The 16,613-nt window shown below is 44.5% G+C and overlaps 1 protein-coding gene across 1 annotated transcript; it reads right to left on the minus strand.

Moving 5' to 3' along the window:
- Nucleotides 1–18: 18 nt before the first annotated feature.
- Nucleotides 19–6,272, minus strand: LOC123119456 (methylcrotonoyl-CoA carboxylase subunit alpha, mitochondrial). Its single transcript, XM_044539262.1, has 16 exons — nt 5,802–6,272; nt 5,302–5,423; nt 4,979–5,126; nt 4,640–4,777; nt 4,140–4,235; nt 3,996–4,055; nt 3,670–3,762; nt 3,322–3,433; nt 2,536–2,640; nt 2,319–2,455; nt 1,857–2,082; nt 1,611–1,774; nt 1,343–1,459; nt 1,001–1,243; nt 818–913; nt 19–334 (listed from the first exon to the last, which is right to left on the minus strand). Exons 1-16 carry the CDS (start codon nt 6,150–6,152, stop codon nt 317–319), a joined length of 2,226 nt encoding a protein of 741 aa, XP_044395197.1. The 5' UTR covers nt 6,153–6,272; the 3' UTR covers nt 19–316.
- Nucleotides 6,273–16,613: the final 10,341 nt, after the last annotated feature.

Consider the following 16,613-nt stretch of genomic DNA (forward strand, 5'->3'; position numbering starts at 1 on the left):
TTGTTTGAGATTAAAGGCTTTGTTGTTGTTGGATCATCGAATTTCTCAATCAAGAAGATTCACGTTGGACAACGCAAGGCAGGCAAGTTGCGTTACATACTCACATGATTTTTTACATCGCACAATGCCACTGACATTGATGTACACGCTATACAGGAAATGGGTGCCGGAAGATATGATCTCCAGCTATACTAGAGAGATCACCTAGCATTATTTAGTCACAGAATGATCTCCAGCTGCTTGTTTGCTTATTCTTCTTTCCCAAGGGCGGAGCCGCCACTAGAATTCTGATATGTGGCTCCAATTTCTGGGTTCATCAGCTTGTGCTCTTATCCTGGAGAAAGGAAAAAACACAAGTTGATGGGGAATCACCTGAGAAGCGATTATAGTTGTATACTGAATGCCAGCACATTTTCCGGTGTTGGAAAATGCGAACATTATCTACTCCTGAGACGTTTGATTTTATTTAATTCAACATGGGATCCTGGTTTACCAGAAAACCATTAGGGCTCTCTAGGTGGGTTTGGAACTCCAGCCTCCAGGAGAAAATAAGGTGTACCCCTACCACCACTGTTTCTTTTAACTCAAGATATTCACATTGTCGAACACTACTGTTTAGTTCAGCTCCTCAGAGACGGAGAAATTTTACATAAATGGCAACAAATTACTCCAATCTTCTAGGTGTGAATACTTCTCAAGACTTCCAATGGTATGGGACAAAATATATTCTCAAATGTAGACATGGCATACACTTTGTTGTGACAAAATGGGAAACAAAGTGTAAAATTCAAAGATATTGTCAATTATTAATACATACCTTGACAGTGAAAAGGACACTGGAGTCAAAAACTTGTTGTCCAGCGGTAGCCTTCAGTCCTTCTATATAACCTGCCCGAGGCGCCTTCACAACATGCTGAGAAAAGGAATACAAGAGAGTTGTGTCAGCATTGATTAATTTGATCAAAATTTTACAAGACACCATCAGCAAGTTTTTTCAGACCTCCATCTTCATTGCTTCGATAACCATGACAGGCTGACCATTTTCCACGTGTACCCCATCCTTAAGCAAAACCTTAACGACCAAACCAGCCATTGGTGCCAAAACACTTCCTTTTGGATGTGATCTTCCCTCGGAAGCCTGGCTAGGTTGAGAACTATCATCAAGTAAATGCTCAGCTCTCATCGTCTGCCTGTAATGATGGTGATGCTTCCCATGCCAGATGTGTATATGTTTGCTATTGTCCTGAAAACAGCAGCGGAAGGAAAATTTAGTGATGAAATAACAGTCAGAAGAAACTAATGAATAAGCTCACAACCTCCATAGAAGGTATCAGGGTGTAACCTTTGAATAAAATGCTAATGTCACGTCTGTTTGCACACCACCAACTTCAACCCGGAAATCATGTTCGCTCCTACCATCTACTTTGACATCAAAACCAGGAGAAGAGCCATCTTCAGTCTGGTCACAGGTCACAAGGGGAACAATGAGTGAAGGTATTGGTCAAGTGTTACAAACTTGTGTTAGTATTCACACCTCAGCAAAGAAGCTTCCAAGGTTTTACAATTCGAAAAACCAAAAGTATAAGAGGTTCTGTGTGTTAATTAATCACCTCAATGAAGTAGCCTCCATCAGATCCATATGTAACCAATAATTTAAGGAGCTCATCACTCAACCCCTCAAGTTCTTCATCTAACTCAAATTCCATCAAACGCTTCGCAGAGTGATGCATCCTGAAAGGTGGACGGGTATACCATACTGAAAGCGTCTTGTCACCTACGAACAAACATATGTCAATATCAAGTATATTGCCAATGTTGTTTGAGTGACAAAACAAAAGGACAGGCACATGACATACGAAGGGATTCTTCGGAGCTAATGTGATCCTTTTTACAAATGCAGGCAGCAGCCAAAATTGCACCAAGCTTAGCTGCATCATGTGCTTCACCGGAGGCCTTAGCAGAAGTACTTTGAAAATCATCTTTGTACCGCTCAATGAAATGTGTATCAACTAGGCCTCTTTCGAAGGCATTATGGCCTGCGAGTTCTTGAAGGAAAGCAACATTTGTAGGCAAACCTGCAATCTGTCTATTCATTAACTACAGCATGATAGGGACGGAATGATCAGAAGTACCACATCAGAATCCTTAAGTTGGCAGTTCTTCGCGAACGATAATGAGTAGTAAATTTCTAAGTAACTAGGGGCTCGTGGAAAAATTAATAATTAATCAGCAGATAGAGGAAACTAAAGGATAATAAGAAAATCTAAGAGACAAGACTTCTAAATAGAAGTGTAAATTAAGGTGATGGGCATATATACCTGAAAGTTTGACAAACAGTTCTTTAGCTTGACTAGTGCAGCATTGCGACTTTCACCCCAAACTACAAGTTTGGCTATCATGGGATCATAATGCATGCTGACAGCATCTCCTTCTTCGACTCCAGTTTCAACTCTTACTGATCAAGAATATGTTACCAATACCACACCGAAAAATAACTGGTAAAAAATTATGTCAATGGATATCTCCAAAAATTACCTGTTGGGGAAGACAGGACTGGTCGATAGTGATGTAAGGTTCCTGTTGCAGGAAGAAATCCTCTTGGAACATTTTCGGCGTATATTCGCGCTTCAAATGCATGTCCTGGATCAAGGTACACTGATGGTTAACAAATAGTTCTTACTTTAACTGGCATTATGATTTTTAACTGTTAATGAAACCAACATAAATATAGAACCTAAGATCACCCACATAATTTGAGTAAGTACATTAGAATAACTAATATTATTCATTTTACATAAATTAAGGTTAACAAATATTAGCTCAAGTATCAAGAGAAGACATTCAGATTATGTGCACCCTGCGCCCAGGGTTCGACTCCGAGCGAATTTCTGGAGCCTCACCCGGGTGGGCTCCGTCTATAAAAATATGTCCTGGGTGCTAGTGCCCACGGATCTCATATTTTTTATTCAGATTATGTGCGTATCTGTTAAATGCATAAAAGGTTCTGGTCTGCTTCTAGAGAATGTTTGGATTCCTTTTCTCTTCTGGATGATAAATAGATCCAATAAGCTAGAGAAGTGAACAGCAATAAGCAAGTGGATTTTGCTTACTCACTAATAGACCTGTTTAATGAGTTTAACCACAAATAAAGCATAAAACAATGCTTTCATCAACAGCATGATGTGCAGTACTATCAGGCTAACTGATAGAGATTGATCTTCAAAGCATAACACAAATACGGCTACAAGAGATGGTTATGTGATGAAGCTTAATCATATATTAGCGTTGAGGATGAGAACATGAATGCTCTGCAGGGCTTACCGTTTAATGGGACCTGCTCCTGAGATAATGGCAGGCACTCTCCATTTGCAACACGTATTTGCCACTCCACAAGATCTTGACCAACGATCATCTCTGTTACTGGGTGTTCAACCTTCAAAGATCAAGGTGAATTTGAGAGAGGGAGAGTATGGAAGCTGGCACATACTTTTTTGCATTTAAGCTAAGCGTGGTTACAAGGCTATCCATAATTCCATATACAGATGGAATAACATATGTGATCACTCAGGCTCGTCTGCTAGTTTTGAACATGTTATTCCACCTTTTTGCAGTTTTGGGTTTTACAAGGTACTAAAGCATCTACATGATCAACTGTCATAAACATAGTACCTGGAGTCGAGTATTCATCTCCATGAAATAGAATTCTCCTGAAAGAGTATCCACAATAAACTCCACTGTTCCAGCACTGTAGTAACCAACTGCCTTCAACACAAAGAATCCAATAAGTGACCCTGTGTATAAAATATAAAGATTAAACAGAATAACTATTGCAGAACATAGGGTGGAGGGTTTGGTAGCTTGAAAGTGTTAAATCAGGTACTGTTTCATAAATAGTGAATGAACTAAGCAGTGTAATGAACTGAAAACATAAGAGCATCAGATCAATATCTTCAATCACAGCATGCAATATTGTGTAGAAACATCAAGTATGTCACCTTCGCAGCTGACACAGCAGCTTCACCAATATGAGCCCGAAACTCAGTTGTCACATTTGGCTGCGGTCAATACATAAACCGTAAACGTTAAATGTTACTTTGTTTAAAGGGAAACAGTGGCATTGATAGGTAATGAAGCCTTACAGCTGGTGCTTCCTCGATGATCTTCTGATGCCTTCTTTGTAGACTGCAGTCTCTCTCGTAAAGGTGAATAGCATTTCCATGTTTGTCACCAAATACCTACATATTGAAATTGTGCCACATTAACCATTCATGTTTCTTTTGATCGTCTGAGTAGATCAATTTAGGCAAGCTGTTGCAATAAGTTTGTACAATCATAAGAAAAAGTAATCAAAAGAAGTGGTACCCATTAATAACACAGGGCATAAATTAAAACAAAATGGCAAGTATAAGTTCACTATAATTCATTATTCAGAATAGTGAATGCAAATATCATTCGAGTCTGATGGAGTGACAACTAACAAGAAGGAGCAAACAAATCAGTAGATATCAGACTGAAACTGCATATATAAATACTTGTTTGACTGTTCAGAGAGTACACAAATAGTAGTTTATATCACATCAACTAAGGACCTGCGCGCATTGAGAAAAGGATTGTGGAATGAATGAAATCAGAATGTTACCTGGACTTCTATATGTCTGGGTTGAGTAATATACTTCTCAATCAACAGTGTGTCTATACCAAATGATGCTGCAGCTTCACGTTGAGCACTCCGTACAGAATCCACAAAGTCATCAGGCCCTTGAACTATTCTCATCCCCTTGAACGCAAAGATCAAAGATCAAAAGAACATAGAACAGAAGACTTAATTGAGATGAGCGACATTATGAATAAACACACTCTTAAATTTTATCACGTAACTCACACACAAGAGAACCTACGACTGCGTACACAAATGTGTTCCACTCTGCATAAAATTGGAAAGTTAAAATAACATTGTAACAAAGCCTTCCCAGTGTACCTTGCCCCCTCCACCGTGTGTGGGTTTAATCAAAACTGGATATCCAATCTTATCAGCTTCAAGTTTTAACAACTCAATGTCTTGGTCAGCCCCATGGTAGCCTGGAACAAGCGGTACACCAGCAGCACCCATGATCCTCTTTGACGCGCTATTTTTTACAGAATGTCCTTAGAACATATTGTCCGATGTATACAGAAAAAAAAGTACTACCACTGTTTCTAAATGTAAGACGTTTTGGCAGTTTAAATTGAACTGCTAAAACGTCTTATATTTAGCAACAGAGGGTGTAACATTTATGCAAACTACATGGCAAGAATATTTACCTCTTATCACCCATATCTCGGATTGCAGATGGCGGAGGCCCAATAAACGTTAGCCCCTCGGATTCACAGAGCTGCGCGAAATCTGCGCTCTCTGAGAGAAACCCATATCCAGGGTGGATAGCCTACAAGAACATATATATGTCAGGCTTCAGAAAAAAATAGTATCCCATCATGACACACCTCAACGAAGCACATAAATTGGCAACTGTACACCAAAACCAAGAATGCATTAGTCCAGAAGTAATAATCAGTAGCTTCAGTTATGCTGTTAATCCTAACGAAGAACGAGCATTGGACAATTGTGACGGGACTGAATGCAGGACCGCATCGCAAAGCAAAAACGTGATCGGCAATCAGCACAACCCAGCGGGCGCGTCAGGAGCAGAACTCCAAGCAACAGACTACCTAAGCGTACAGAGCAGCAAGGCGGTGCTAGCTGATCCGGGTACCACATTCACCAAAGGGTAACAAGCTGCCGCTGCAGGTAGGAGTCGTAGTACCTTGGCGCCGGTGCGGAGGGCGGCGTCGACGATGGCGGCGGCGTTGAGGTAGCTCTCCCGCGCGGGGGGCGGGCCGAGCCGGACGGCCTCGTCGGCGGCGCGCACGTGCAGCGCGGCGCGGTCAGCGTCGCTGTACACGGCCACGGTGGCGATCCCGAGCCGGCGCGCCGTCCGCATCACCCGGCACGCGATCTCCCCCCGGTTGGCCACCAGCACCTTCTCCACCGTCGGGGACGGCAGCGGCGGCTCCGGGGCAGAGGAGGAGGAGAGGAGCCTGCAGGGGACGGGGCTCGTGCCGTGGTGGCGCCGGCGCCGGAGCTGGTGGTGCAGGCGGAGGAGGCGGGAGGCCATCGCCGGTGGCGTGTGAGCCGAGCGCGGCGGAGTGGTGTGGTGGGGTGGGGACTGGGGAGTGGGCGAGGCGGAGTGGCGGGGCGATGGGTCTGGTCGGGGATATGTTTGGTTTGGTGCGGTGGCTGGGCTGGATAAGCGTGGTGACTGGGGTCGGACGAGACGACGAGTCCCCGACGTTTCTTCCTCTTCCAGCGATGTCGGAGGGGACGAAATCACTGTCTGACCTTGTAGTTTATTCTCATATATATAAAGGAAAAAAGCTAACGCCCACACGCGTGGGTGTTTGCACATCACTCACACGCCTCCATCACTACTTATTTTGCCACGTATGAATAGATGACATCAGCAGGAATTTTTTTAATTTTCGGCTTAAAAATGTTGTATCTCCTAAATAAAAAAGCGAACTAAAAATCCGTTTTCACCATTAAATCCGTCTCGACGAGATCTTCAAAACTAGACCCTATGTTGATATGTTTCGACGAAATTTTTTTTCCCAGAAGTTGCCATGATGTTTACACTGTAGTTGCCATAGGGCTTAAACTAAAGTTGCCATGTGACATTTTTAGTTTGTAGATCATGGCAATTTTAGTATTTTGATGATGGCAACTCCAGTACTTTGATCATGAAAATTATTTTTTTATGAACCATAGCAATTTTACGTGCATGTATCATGGCAATTTTAGTTTATGGTTCATGACAAGTCCAGTTTTCTTAATTCCCCGTTTTATAAATGTCAAAATTTACTTTTAAATGTAGAAGAAAATAGCTGAAACATATCATGGCAACTTCAGTATAAACACCATGGCAATTCATATGCAATAGACATGGCAACTTTTAATAAAAAAAATCATCAAAACATATCAATATGGGATCTAGTTTCGAAGATCTCGTCGCGAGAGATTTAATGGTGAAAACGGATCTTCAATCGGATTTTTCGTTTAAGATATAAAATATTTTAAAAACTGAAAATCCAAAAAGATTCCTACATGCATGCATGCGATGACGTGGCAATTTGTTTGCATTAGAGACGTGTGATGCGTCTCCCTTCCTGCCACACGTGTGGCAGTTATCGACGTCCTATATAAACTGAACCCGACGTGAAAGTATTTCACGATTTGACCCTTTTTAGAAACGCCAAGACCCGCGGCGTTTCTGGTCAACTACGAAACGCCGAGGCAGCTAGCGTTTCTGACCTGGCCCGCTGCCAGGCCGAGGACGCGTTGTTTGCTGACGTGGCGTGGTGGAAACGCCTAGGAAGCTAGCGTTTCTAGAAACGCCACCGTCCTTAGCATTTCTGGTGCAGATATTTTAGGTGGTCGTGGGGCTTTCACCCACCACTCACCTTTCACTCTCTTCTCCCCCATTGGCCTATCCCGAGCTCTTGCCCTTTTCCCCCTTTGTGTCCCTCACTTAGCCCCTCTCAAATCCTTGCAAATCGATTGGGTTGGTCCGTTGATCCGGTGTCATTTCCGTTCGTTGAGGTAACCTCCTTCATTTCACAAATTTTTATTGGTTGGATTTGTCCATTTGGATTGATTTGTTCTTGTTGTTCCTAACCCTAGTTTTCAACATGAATCTATAATGTGATGTTTTGAGTATTGTTGTTCCAATAGTGTTGCATTGTGATGTTGTTGAGCATACCTTATTGTTTGGGTTATGGCTAATGTTAAGATTTAGGGTTAGGGTTATGGCTAATGTTAAGATTTAGGGTTAGGGTTAGGGGTTTTGTTAGCAATGTGGTATATTTAGCATTGTACATTTCTTATACTTATGTTACCATTTTTTAGATGGACAAGATTGTGAATATTCATTATGTTGACAAAGAGGCATTCATGAATGTGGATATTGTTGACAAGTATGAGGAAGTGTTGATATTTCTTGAGACTCCTAGTTATGAAGAGGTTGTGGAAGAAACACGAATAAGATTAAAGTGGGTGGATGCAAGTGACCAAGTTGAATTAGTAGGAAGATATGATGTTGGGTCGGCACACAAGTGTCGAATGAAGACAATGCCTATCAAGTCCAATTTGCATTGGGTTGCATATAAGGAGGTTGTTGCATCCTCGGCAGTCAAGTCACTCGAAGTCTTTGCAAGTAAGGTGGTCAAGGCTCCTCTCTTTCATGTTGACTTGAACCAAACGTTAGTAGATGATGTGAGCTTCGTGATGAACTATAATATGCAAGGGATGGATAAGACGATTCCCGAGCTCTTCGCAATGCTAAAAGCTGCGGAGGTAGAAATCAAGAAGGAGCATCAAGTGTTGATGGTTAATAAGACTACCAGTTTCAAGAAAAAGGGCAAAGGGAAGAGGGAACTTCAATAAGAACAACAAGCAAGTTGCTGCTCAAGAGAAGAAACCCAAGTCTGGACCCAAGCCTGAGACTGAGTGCTTCTACTGCAAGCAGACTGGACACTGGAAGCGGAACTGCCCCAAGTATTTGGCGAATAAGAAGGATGGCAAGGTGAACAAAGGTATATGTGATATACATGTTATTGATGGGTACCTTACCAGAGCTCGCAGTAGCACCTGGGTATTTGATAGTGGTTCTGTTGCTAATATTTGCAACTCGAAACAGGGACTACGGATTAAGCGAACACTGGCCAAGGACAAGGTGACGATGCGCGTGGGAAACGGTTCCAAAGTCGATGTGATCGCCGTCGGCACGCTACCTCTACATCTACCTTCGGGATTAGTATTAGACCTAAATAATTGTTATTTGGTGCCAGCGTTGAGCATGAACATTATATCTGGATCTTGTTTGATGCGAGACGGTTATTCATTTAAATCAGAGAATAATGGTTGTTCTATTTATATGAGTAATATCTTTTATGGTCATGCACCCTTAAAGAGTGGTCTATTTTTGATGAATCTCGATAGTAGTGATACACATATTCATAATGTTGAAGCCAAAAGATGCAGAGTTGATAATGATAGTGCAACTTATTTGTGGCACTGCCGTTTAGGTCATATCGATGTAAAGCGCATGAAGAAACTCCATACTGATGGACTTTTGGAACCACTTGATTATGAATCACTTGGTACTTGCGAACCGTGCCTCATGGGCAAGATGACTAAAACGCCGTTCTCCGTAACTATGGAGCGAGCAATAGATTTGTTGGAAATCATACATACAGATGTATGTGGTCCGATGAATGTTGAGGCTCGCAGCGGGTATCGTTATTTTCTCACCTTCACAGATGATTTAAGCAGATATGGGTTGATACGTCTCCAACGTATCTATAATTTTTTATTGCTCCATGCTATATTATCTACTGTTTTGGACATTATTGGGCTTTATTATCCACTTTTATATTATTTTGGGACTAACCTATTAACCGGAGGCCCAGCCCAGAATTGCTGTTTTTTTGCCTATTTCAGAGTTTCGCAGAAAAGGAATATCAAACAGAGTCCAAACGGAATGAAACCTTCGGGAACATGATTTTTAGGAAGATTATGATCCAGGAGACTTGGACCCTACGTCAAGAAACAAAAGAGGAGGCCACGAGGTAGGGGGCGCGCCCACCCCCCCCCCCCCCAGGGCGCGCCCTCCACCCTCATGGGCCCCCTGTTGCTCCACCGACGTACTCCTTCCTCCTATATATACCTACGTACCCCCAAACGATCAGATACGGAGCCAAAAACCTAATTCCACCACCGCAACCTTCTGTACCCACGAGATCCCATCTTGGGGCTTGTTCCGGAGCTCCGCTGGAGGGGGCATCGATCACGGAGGGCTTCTACATCAACACCATAGCCTCTCCGATGAAGTGTGAGTAGTTTACCTCAGACCTTCGGGTCCATAGTTAGTAGCTAGATGGCTTCTTCTCTCTTTTTGGATCTCAATACAATGTTCTCCCCCTCTCTCGTGGAGATCTATTCGATGTAATCTTCTTTTTGCGGTGTGTTTGTTGAGACCGATGAATTGTGGGTTTATGATCAAGATTATCTATGAACAATATTTGAATCTTCTCTGAATTCTTTTATGTATGATTGGTTATCTTTGCAAGTCTCTTCGAATTATCAGTTTGGTTTGGCCTACTAGATTGATCTTTCTTGCAATGGGAGAAGTGCTTAGCTTTGGGTTCAATCTTGCGGTGTCCTTTCCCAGTGACAGTCGGGGAAGTAAGGCACGTATTGTATTGTTGCCATCGAGGATAACAAGATGGTTTTTTTATCATATTGCATGAATTTATCCCTCTACATCATGTCATCTTGCTTAAGGCGTTACTCTGTTTTCATGAACTTAATACTCTAGATGCATGCTGGATAGCGGTCGATGAGTGGAGTAATAGTAGTAGATGCAGGCACGAGTCGGTCTACTTGTCTCGGACGTGATGCCTATATACATGATCATACCTAGATATTCTCATAACTATGCTCAATTCTGTCAATTGCTCAACGGTAATTCGTTCACCCACCGTAAAATACTTATGCTCTTGAGAGAAGCCACTAGTGAAACCTATGGCCCCCGGGTCTATCTTCATCATATTAATCTTCCAATACTTAGTTATTTCCTTTTGCTTTTTCTTTGCTTTTTTTTTACTTTGCATCTTTATCACAAAAATACCAAAAATATTATCCTATCTATCAGATCTCACTCTCGTAAGTGACCGTGAAGGGGTTGACAACCCCTTATCGCGTTGGTTGCGAGGAGTTATTTGTTTTGTGTAGGTACGAGGGACTCGTGCGTAGCCTCCTACTGGATTGATACCTTGGTTCTCAAAAACTGAGGGAAATACTTACGCTACTTTGCTGCATCATCCTTTCCTCTTCAAGGAAAAGCCAACGCAGTGCTCAAGAGGTAGCATGGGTATATCTACTTAATGAAACATAAGTCTGAAACATTTGAAAAAATTCAAAGAATTTCAGAGTGAAGTTGAAAATCATCGTAACAAGAAAATAAAGTTTCTACGATCTGATTGTGGAGGAGAATATTTGAGTTATGAGTTTGGTCTACATTTGAAACAATGCGGAATAGTTTCGCAACTCACGCCACCCGGAACACCACAGCGTAATGGTGTGTCCGAACGTCGTAATCGTACTTTACTAGATATGGTGCGATCTATGATGTCTCTTACTGATTTACCGCTATCATTTTGGGGTTATGCTTTAGAGACGGCTGCATTCACATCAAATAGGGCACCATCGAAATCCGTTGAGATGACGCCTTATGAACTGTGGTTTGGCAAAGAAACCAAAGTTGTCGTTTCTTAAAGTTTGGGACTGCGATGCTTATGTGAAAAAGCTTGAACCTGATAAGCTCGAACCCAAATCGGAGAAATGTGTCTTCATAGGATACCCAAAGGAGACTGTTGGGTACACCTTCTATCACAGATCCGAAGGCAAGACATTCGTTGCTAAGAATAGATCCTTTCTAGAGAAGGAGTTTCTCTCAAAAGAAGTGAGTGGGAGGAAAGTAGAACTTGATGAGGTAACCGTACCTGCTCCCTTATTGGAAAGTAGTTCATCACAGAAACCGGTTCCTGTGACGTCTATATCAATTAGTGAGGAAGTTAATGATGATGATCATGGAACTTCAGATCAAGTTGTTACTGAACCTCGTAGGTCAACCAGAGTAAGATCCGCACCAGAGTGGTACGGTAATCATATTCTGGAGGTTATGTTACTAGACCATGACGAACCTACGAACTATGAAGAAGCGATGGTAAGCCCAGATTCCGCAAAATGGCTTGAGGCCATGAAATCTGAGATGGGATCCATGTATGTGTAACGCCCCGAGACCGACGCTCCGATTGCCTTCCTTGTTTTGCGAGTCAGCTGTGTTTTATTGTGTGTTGCATTCATCATCGCATCATTTGCATTGCATCGGTACTTCGTTGCCGTCATGTTTTAAAATTTGCATTCGTTCGTAGTTGCCGCGTTCCCCCCTTGTCTTCATTCACCGTTCCGAGACCAACCGTGTTTTCGGTTCCCTCTTGTCAAACCAACTAACCTCTCTCGTCAGCCCGCGATCCCCTCCCGCGCGTCCGAAAGTTGTCCCGTACCCGACCCGGTTTGTTGTTACCGTTGGGTCCAGATCATCCCCAAACATCTACAAAACATCTCCGTTTTCTTAATTGGGCTCCCTAACCTAATTTTCCCGGACCGTCCGATGATGAACGGAGGGACCGGATACCCCTAAGCTATCCCCTACCTATATAAATAGTGGGCAACCCTACAAACTAGGGATCCTGTCCCATCCTTCCATTTCGTGCCCGCCGCCGCCACTCTGTCCAATCTTCCTCCTCGGGATCCCTCCCGATCCTCTCCCCTAACCAACTGGCACCCGAGGCCTCCCCTCGATCCACCCGGCCACCAGAGGAGCTCCTCCTCGTCCCGCTCCTCCCGCAGCCAGCTCCTGTCCCGAGCGCCTCCTCATCACCTTGTCTCACCCGTCGCCGGCCCGACCTCCGGAGCTCCCTCCGCCAAGAGTACCACTAGCAGCTAAGCTACGTCGCCCTCCTTCCTCTTGCCGCACCTCCGCTCTCTCTCCCCCTCCTGACCTCGTTTTCCCTCTCATGGTCCAACAGCAGCAGGAGTCCTGCCATGGCCGTCCGAACCCCGCTACTGCATCGCGCTAGCGTCGGGGCCTCATCTCCACCACCAGACCCGGCCGACCTTCGTCTCCCTTTCCCGTTCCCGGCCGGATCCCACCGGCAGGGCCCCGTCCCCGCTGCCGGAGGCCGCGTACAGCTTGTCCCGGACCTCCCCTGCTTCGCCAAGGTGTCGTCCCCGGCCGAATCCACTTCCTCGCGTCGGATCTCGTCTCCCGCGCCTGTCCTGGAAAGAATCCGCGTCGCCGGATCTCGCATGCGCCCGCCACCACGTTCGTCTTTGTTCAGGAGCTCGAGTTCGAGTGCTCTACCCCGTCGCTGCTGCCCCATGCGCCTCCTCTGCCTGCGCGTTGACCACGTCGCCAGCCACGTCGGCCACGCGAAGTCTCCTCTGCCTCCCCTGCATCGCTGAGCGCCATCGCCCGCTGCAGCCATCGTCTTGATCCAGGCGGGATTGAGCCCGATGACGACGACCAGTGCCTCGTCCCGCTCCTTGTGCTGCCCCGCGCGCCGCCAAGCTCCACGCCACCGGAGACCTCCAGCGCGCCCTCTGCCTTGCGCGTCCGCGCGCCTGGGACGCCACCCTTGCCCGTTGACCGAGAGCACGGTCATCTCGAGCCGATCCCCTGCCGCTCGTCTTTGTTGTCCGTTCCACCCCAGCGCCTGGGCCAGCAGCCACCGGCTCCAGCCAGCCTCTCCATCGACTGGGCCTTGGCCCATGGTGAGGCCCCCCAGTGCCCCTTTGATTATTCTTCTGTTGGGCCTGCTCCGGTTTTAGATTCGGCCCAGTGTATTTTTTCCCATGTCTGCGATTTATCTAATTTCCAGAGAAACTGCATGTTTACAGAAAAACCCTTGCACTTCATGCATTTAATAACTTCACAACTATGCATCGGTTTAAAATAATTTATATATGTAAAATGCTTAGAATTTTGTGTAGATTAATAATTTGCCACTTTCATCCCATGTTAAAATGTTTAAAATGCTGTTTATTTAATTTTGCATAAATGCCATGTTAAAATTTATTAATTTCATAACTAAATAACCATAGCTCGGATTTTAATAAACTTTATATGCAAATGGGGTAGAAAAATGCCTAGTTTAGCTTGGTGCACTTTATTTTGCTGTTTAACAACATTAAAATGGTGTTTATGGCAGAATAGTACCAATCTAAAATATGCATATGAGGATTTTCCGGAATTGTTATTTGTTGTTTCGGCCTCATTTAAACTTGCCTAGCTAGGTTGTCTTCATATGCTTCACCTCTTGCCATGTTAATCAACATTTAATATTGTTGGGTTCATAATGAGAGCGAACTAAATAACCCGAATGTGGTGTTTCGTCAATATGCAACTCGTTGCATATTGAGCTCCACTTAATTTGTAGTGTTGTTTGTTGCACTTTGCCATGCCATGCCTCATTAAACCGGACATGCATCATACTTGTTTGTGCATCATGCCATGTTTCTGTGGTGGTTGTTTACTATGTTGTTTGTTTCTTTCCGGTTTGCTTCTCCCGTTAGCTTCGGTTTCGTTCCGGAGTTGTGAGGATTCGTTCGGCTACGTCCGTTTGTCTTCTTCATGGACTCGTTCTTCTTCCTTGCGGGATCTCAGGCAAGATGACCATACCCTCGAAATCACTTCTATCTTTGCTTGCTAGCTGTTCGCTCAATTGCTCTGCCGCGCTACCTACCACTTGCTCTTCAAGCCTCCCAAATTGCCATGAACCTCTAACCTTTGTCACCTTCCTAGCAAACCGTTGTTTGGCTATGTTACCGCTTTGCTCAGTCCCTCTTATAGCGTTGCTAGTTGCAGGTGAAGATGAAGATTGCTCCATGTTGGATTATGTTTATGTTGGGATATCACAGTAGCTCTTATTTAATTGATGCATCTATATACTTGGTAAAGGGTGGAAGGCTCGGCCTTATGTCTGGTGTTTTGTTCCACTCTTGCCGCCCTAGTTTCTGTCTTACCGGTGTTATGTTCCTTGATTTTGCGTTCCTTACGCGGTTGGGTGATTTATGGGACCCCCTTGACAGTTCGCTTTGAATAAAACTCCTCCAGCAAGGCCCAACCTTGGTTTTACCATTTGCTACCACCTATCCCCTTTTCCCTTGGGTTCTGCAGACTCAAGGGTCATCTTTATTTTAGACCCCCCCGCGCCAGTGCTCCTTCGAGTGTTGGTCCGAACTGAGTAGACTGCGGGGCCACCTCGTGGAAACTCGAGGTCTGGTTTTACTCGTAGGATGTCTCATCCGGTGTTGCCCTGAGAACGAGATATGTGCAGCTCCTATCGGGATTTGTCGGCACATCGGGCGGCTTTGCTGGTCTTGTTTTACCATTGTCGAAATGTCTTGTAACCGGGATTCCGAGACTGATCGGGTCTTCCCGGGAGAAGGAATATCCTTCGTTGACCGTGAGAGCTTATAATGGGCTAAGTTGGGACACCCCTGCAGGGTATTATCTTTCGAAAGCCGTGCCCGCGGTTATGTGGCAGATGGGAATTTGTTAATATCCGGTTGTAGAGAACTTGACACTTGACCTTAATTAAAACGCATCAACCGCGTGTGTAGCCGTGATGGTCTCTTCTCGGCGGAGTCCGGGAAGTGAACACGGTTTCTGGGTTATGTTTGACGTAAGTAGGAGTTCATGATCACTTCTTGATCATTTCTAGTTCATGACCGTTCCGTTGCTTCTCTTCTCGCTCTTATTTGCGTATGCTAGCCACCATATATGCTTAGTGCTTGCTGCAGCTCCACCTCATTACACCATCCTTTCCTATAAGCTTAAATAGTCTTGATCTCGCGGGTGTGAGATTGCTGAGTCCTCGTGACTCACAGATACTTCCAAAACAGTTGCAGGTGCCGATGATACCAGTGCAGGTGACGCTACTGAGCTCAAGTGGGAGCTCGATGAAGATCTTGTTCGTTGTGTTGTTTCTTTTCATTTTGATCAGTAGTGGTGCCCAGTTGGGACGATCAGGGATCTAGCAGTTGGGTTGTCTTCTTTTATTTTGGTTCCGTAGTCGGACCTATGTGTGTATCTTTGGATGATGTATGATTTATTTATGTATTGTGTGAAGTGGCGATTGTAAGCCAACTCTTTATCCCATTCTTGTTCATTACATGGGATTGTGTGAAGATGACCCTTCTTGCGACAAAACCACAATGCGGTTATGCCTCTAAGTCGTGCCTCGACACGTGGGAGATATAGCCGCATCGTGGGCGTTACAAGTTGGTAATCAGAGCCATCCCCGACTTAGGAGCCCCCTGCTTGATCGAATCGCTGGCGTTGTTGAGTCTAGAACAAAAATGTTTTGAGTCTTAGGATTATATATATCGGAGAGTAGGATTCTTTTTACTCCTCAGTCCCTTCGTCGCTCTGGTGAGGTCTCCTGACGTAGAAGTTTTGACTTTTCTCTCCTCAAATTTCACTAAATTTTTTTTAGGATCACGCGGGTATCTTGGAATCGTTCCGATGGTTTTGTGACGAGAACATTGTTCTTGGTGCCTCCTGACATTTAGGGGTTGTGGCAGTGTCCCGGGGAGTTGAGCTCCGAGGTGTTGTCGTCACAATTTTATCGTTGCAGTTCTGGAATACCTGAGTTTCGCCGACATCGAAATCTGTTTTATGCAGTTGTTGGTGAGATCACCTCGACGCCACCCAGTACTGGGGCGGGAGTTCGGGAGTACTGCCATAACTCGTATAACGGATGCTTTTCGAAGGTTGAGGTAAACGATTTCCGAAGGTTTCTTGGTTATGTGTTGACGGATGGATACAGCTGGATCTAGGGATTGTTAGTTTGGGTGATATATTTTGTGTCCCCTGTATCCCCAACAATAGATTGCATAACCAGAAAGTTTCGGGAGTTTATAAGTGGGAATTCAAGTAGCTCTTAGGATATCT

Source organism: Triticum aestivum, chromosome 5D, assembly GCF_018294505.1.
Source record: "Triticum aestivum cultivar Chinese Spring chromosome 5D, IWGSC CS RefSeq v2.1, whole genome shotgun sequence".
NCBI lineage: Eukaryota > Viridiplantae > Streptophyta > Magnoliopsida > Poales > Poaceae > Triticum > Triticum aestivum.

Excerpts from the sequence above, each read along its gene's own strand:
- LOC123119456 (XM_044539262.1), bottom strand. The coding sequence starts at position 6,152 with ATGGCCTCCCGCCTCCTCCGCCTGCACCACCAGCTCCGGCGCCGGCGC. Across the intron at positions 4,236-4,639 it reads CCAGACATATAGAAGTCCAG|GTATTTGGTGACAAACATGG; the intron begins GTAACATTCTGA and ends TTCAATATGTAG. Across the intron at positions 3,763-3,995 it reads CTGCTGTGTCAGCTGCGAAG|GCAGTTGGTTACTACAGTGC; the intron begins GTGACATACTTG and ends TTTGTGTTGAAG.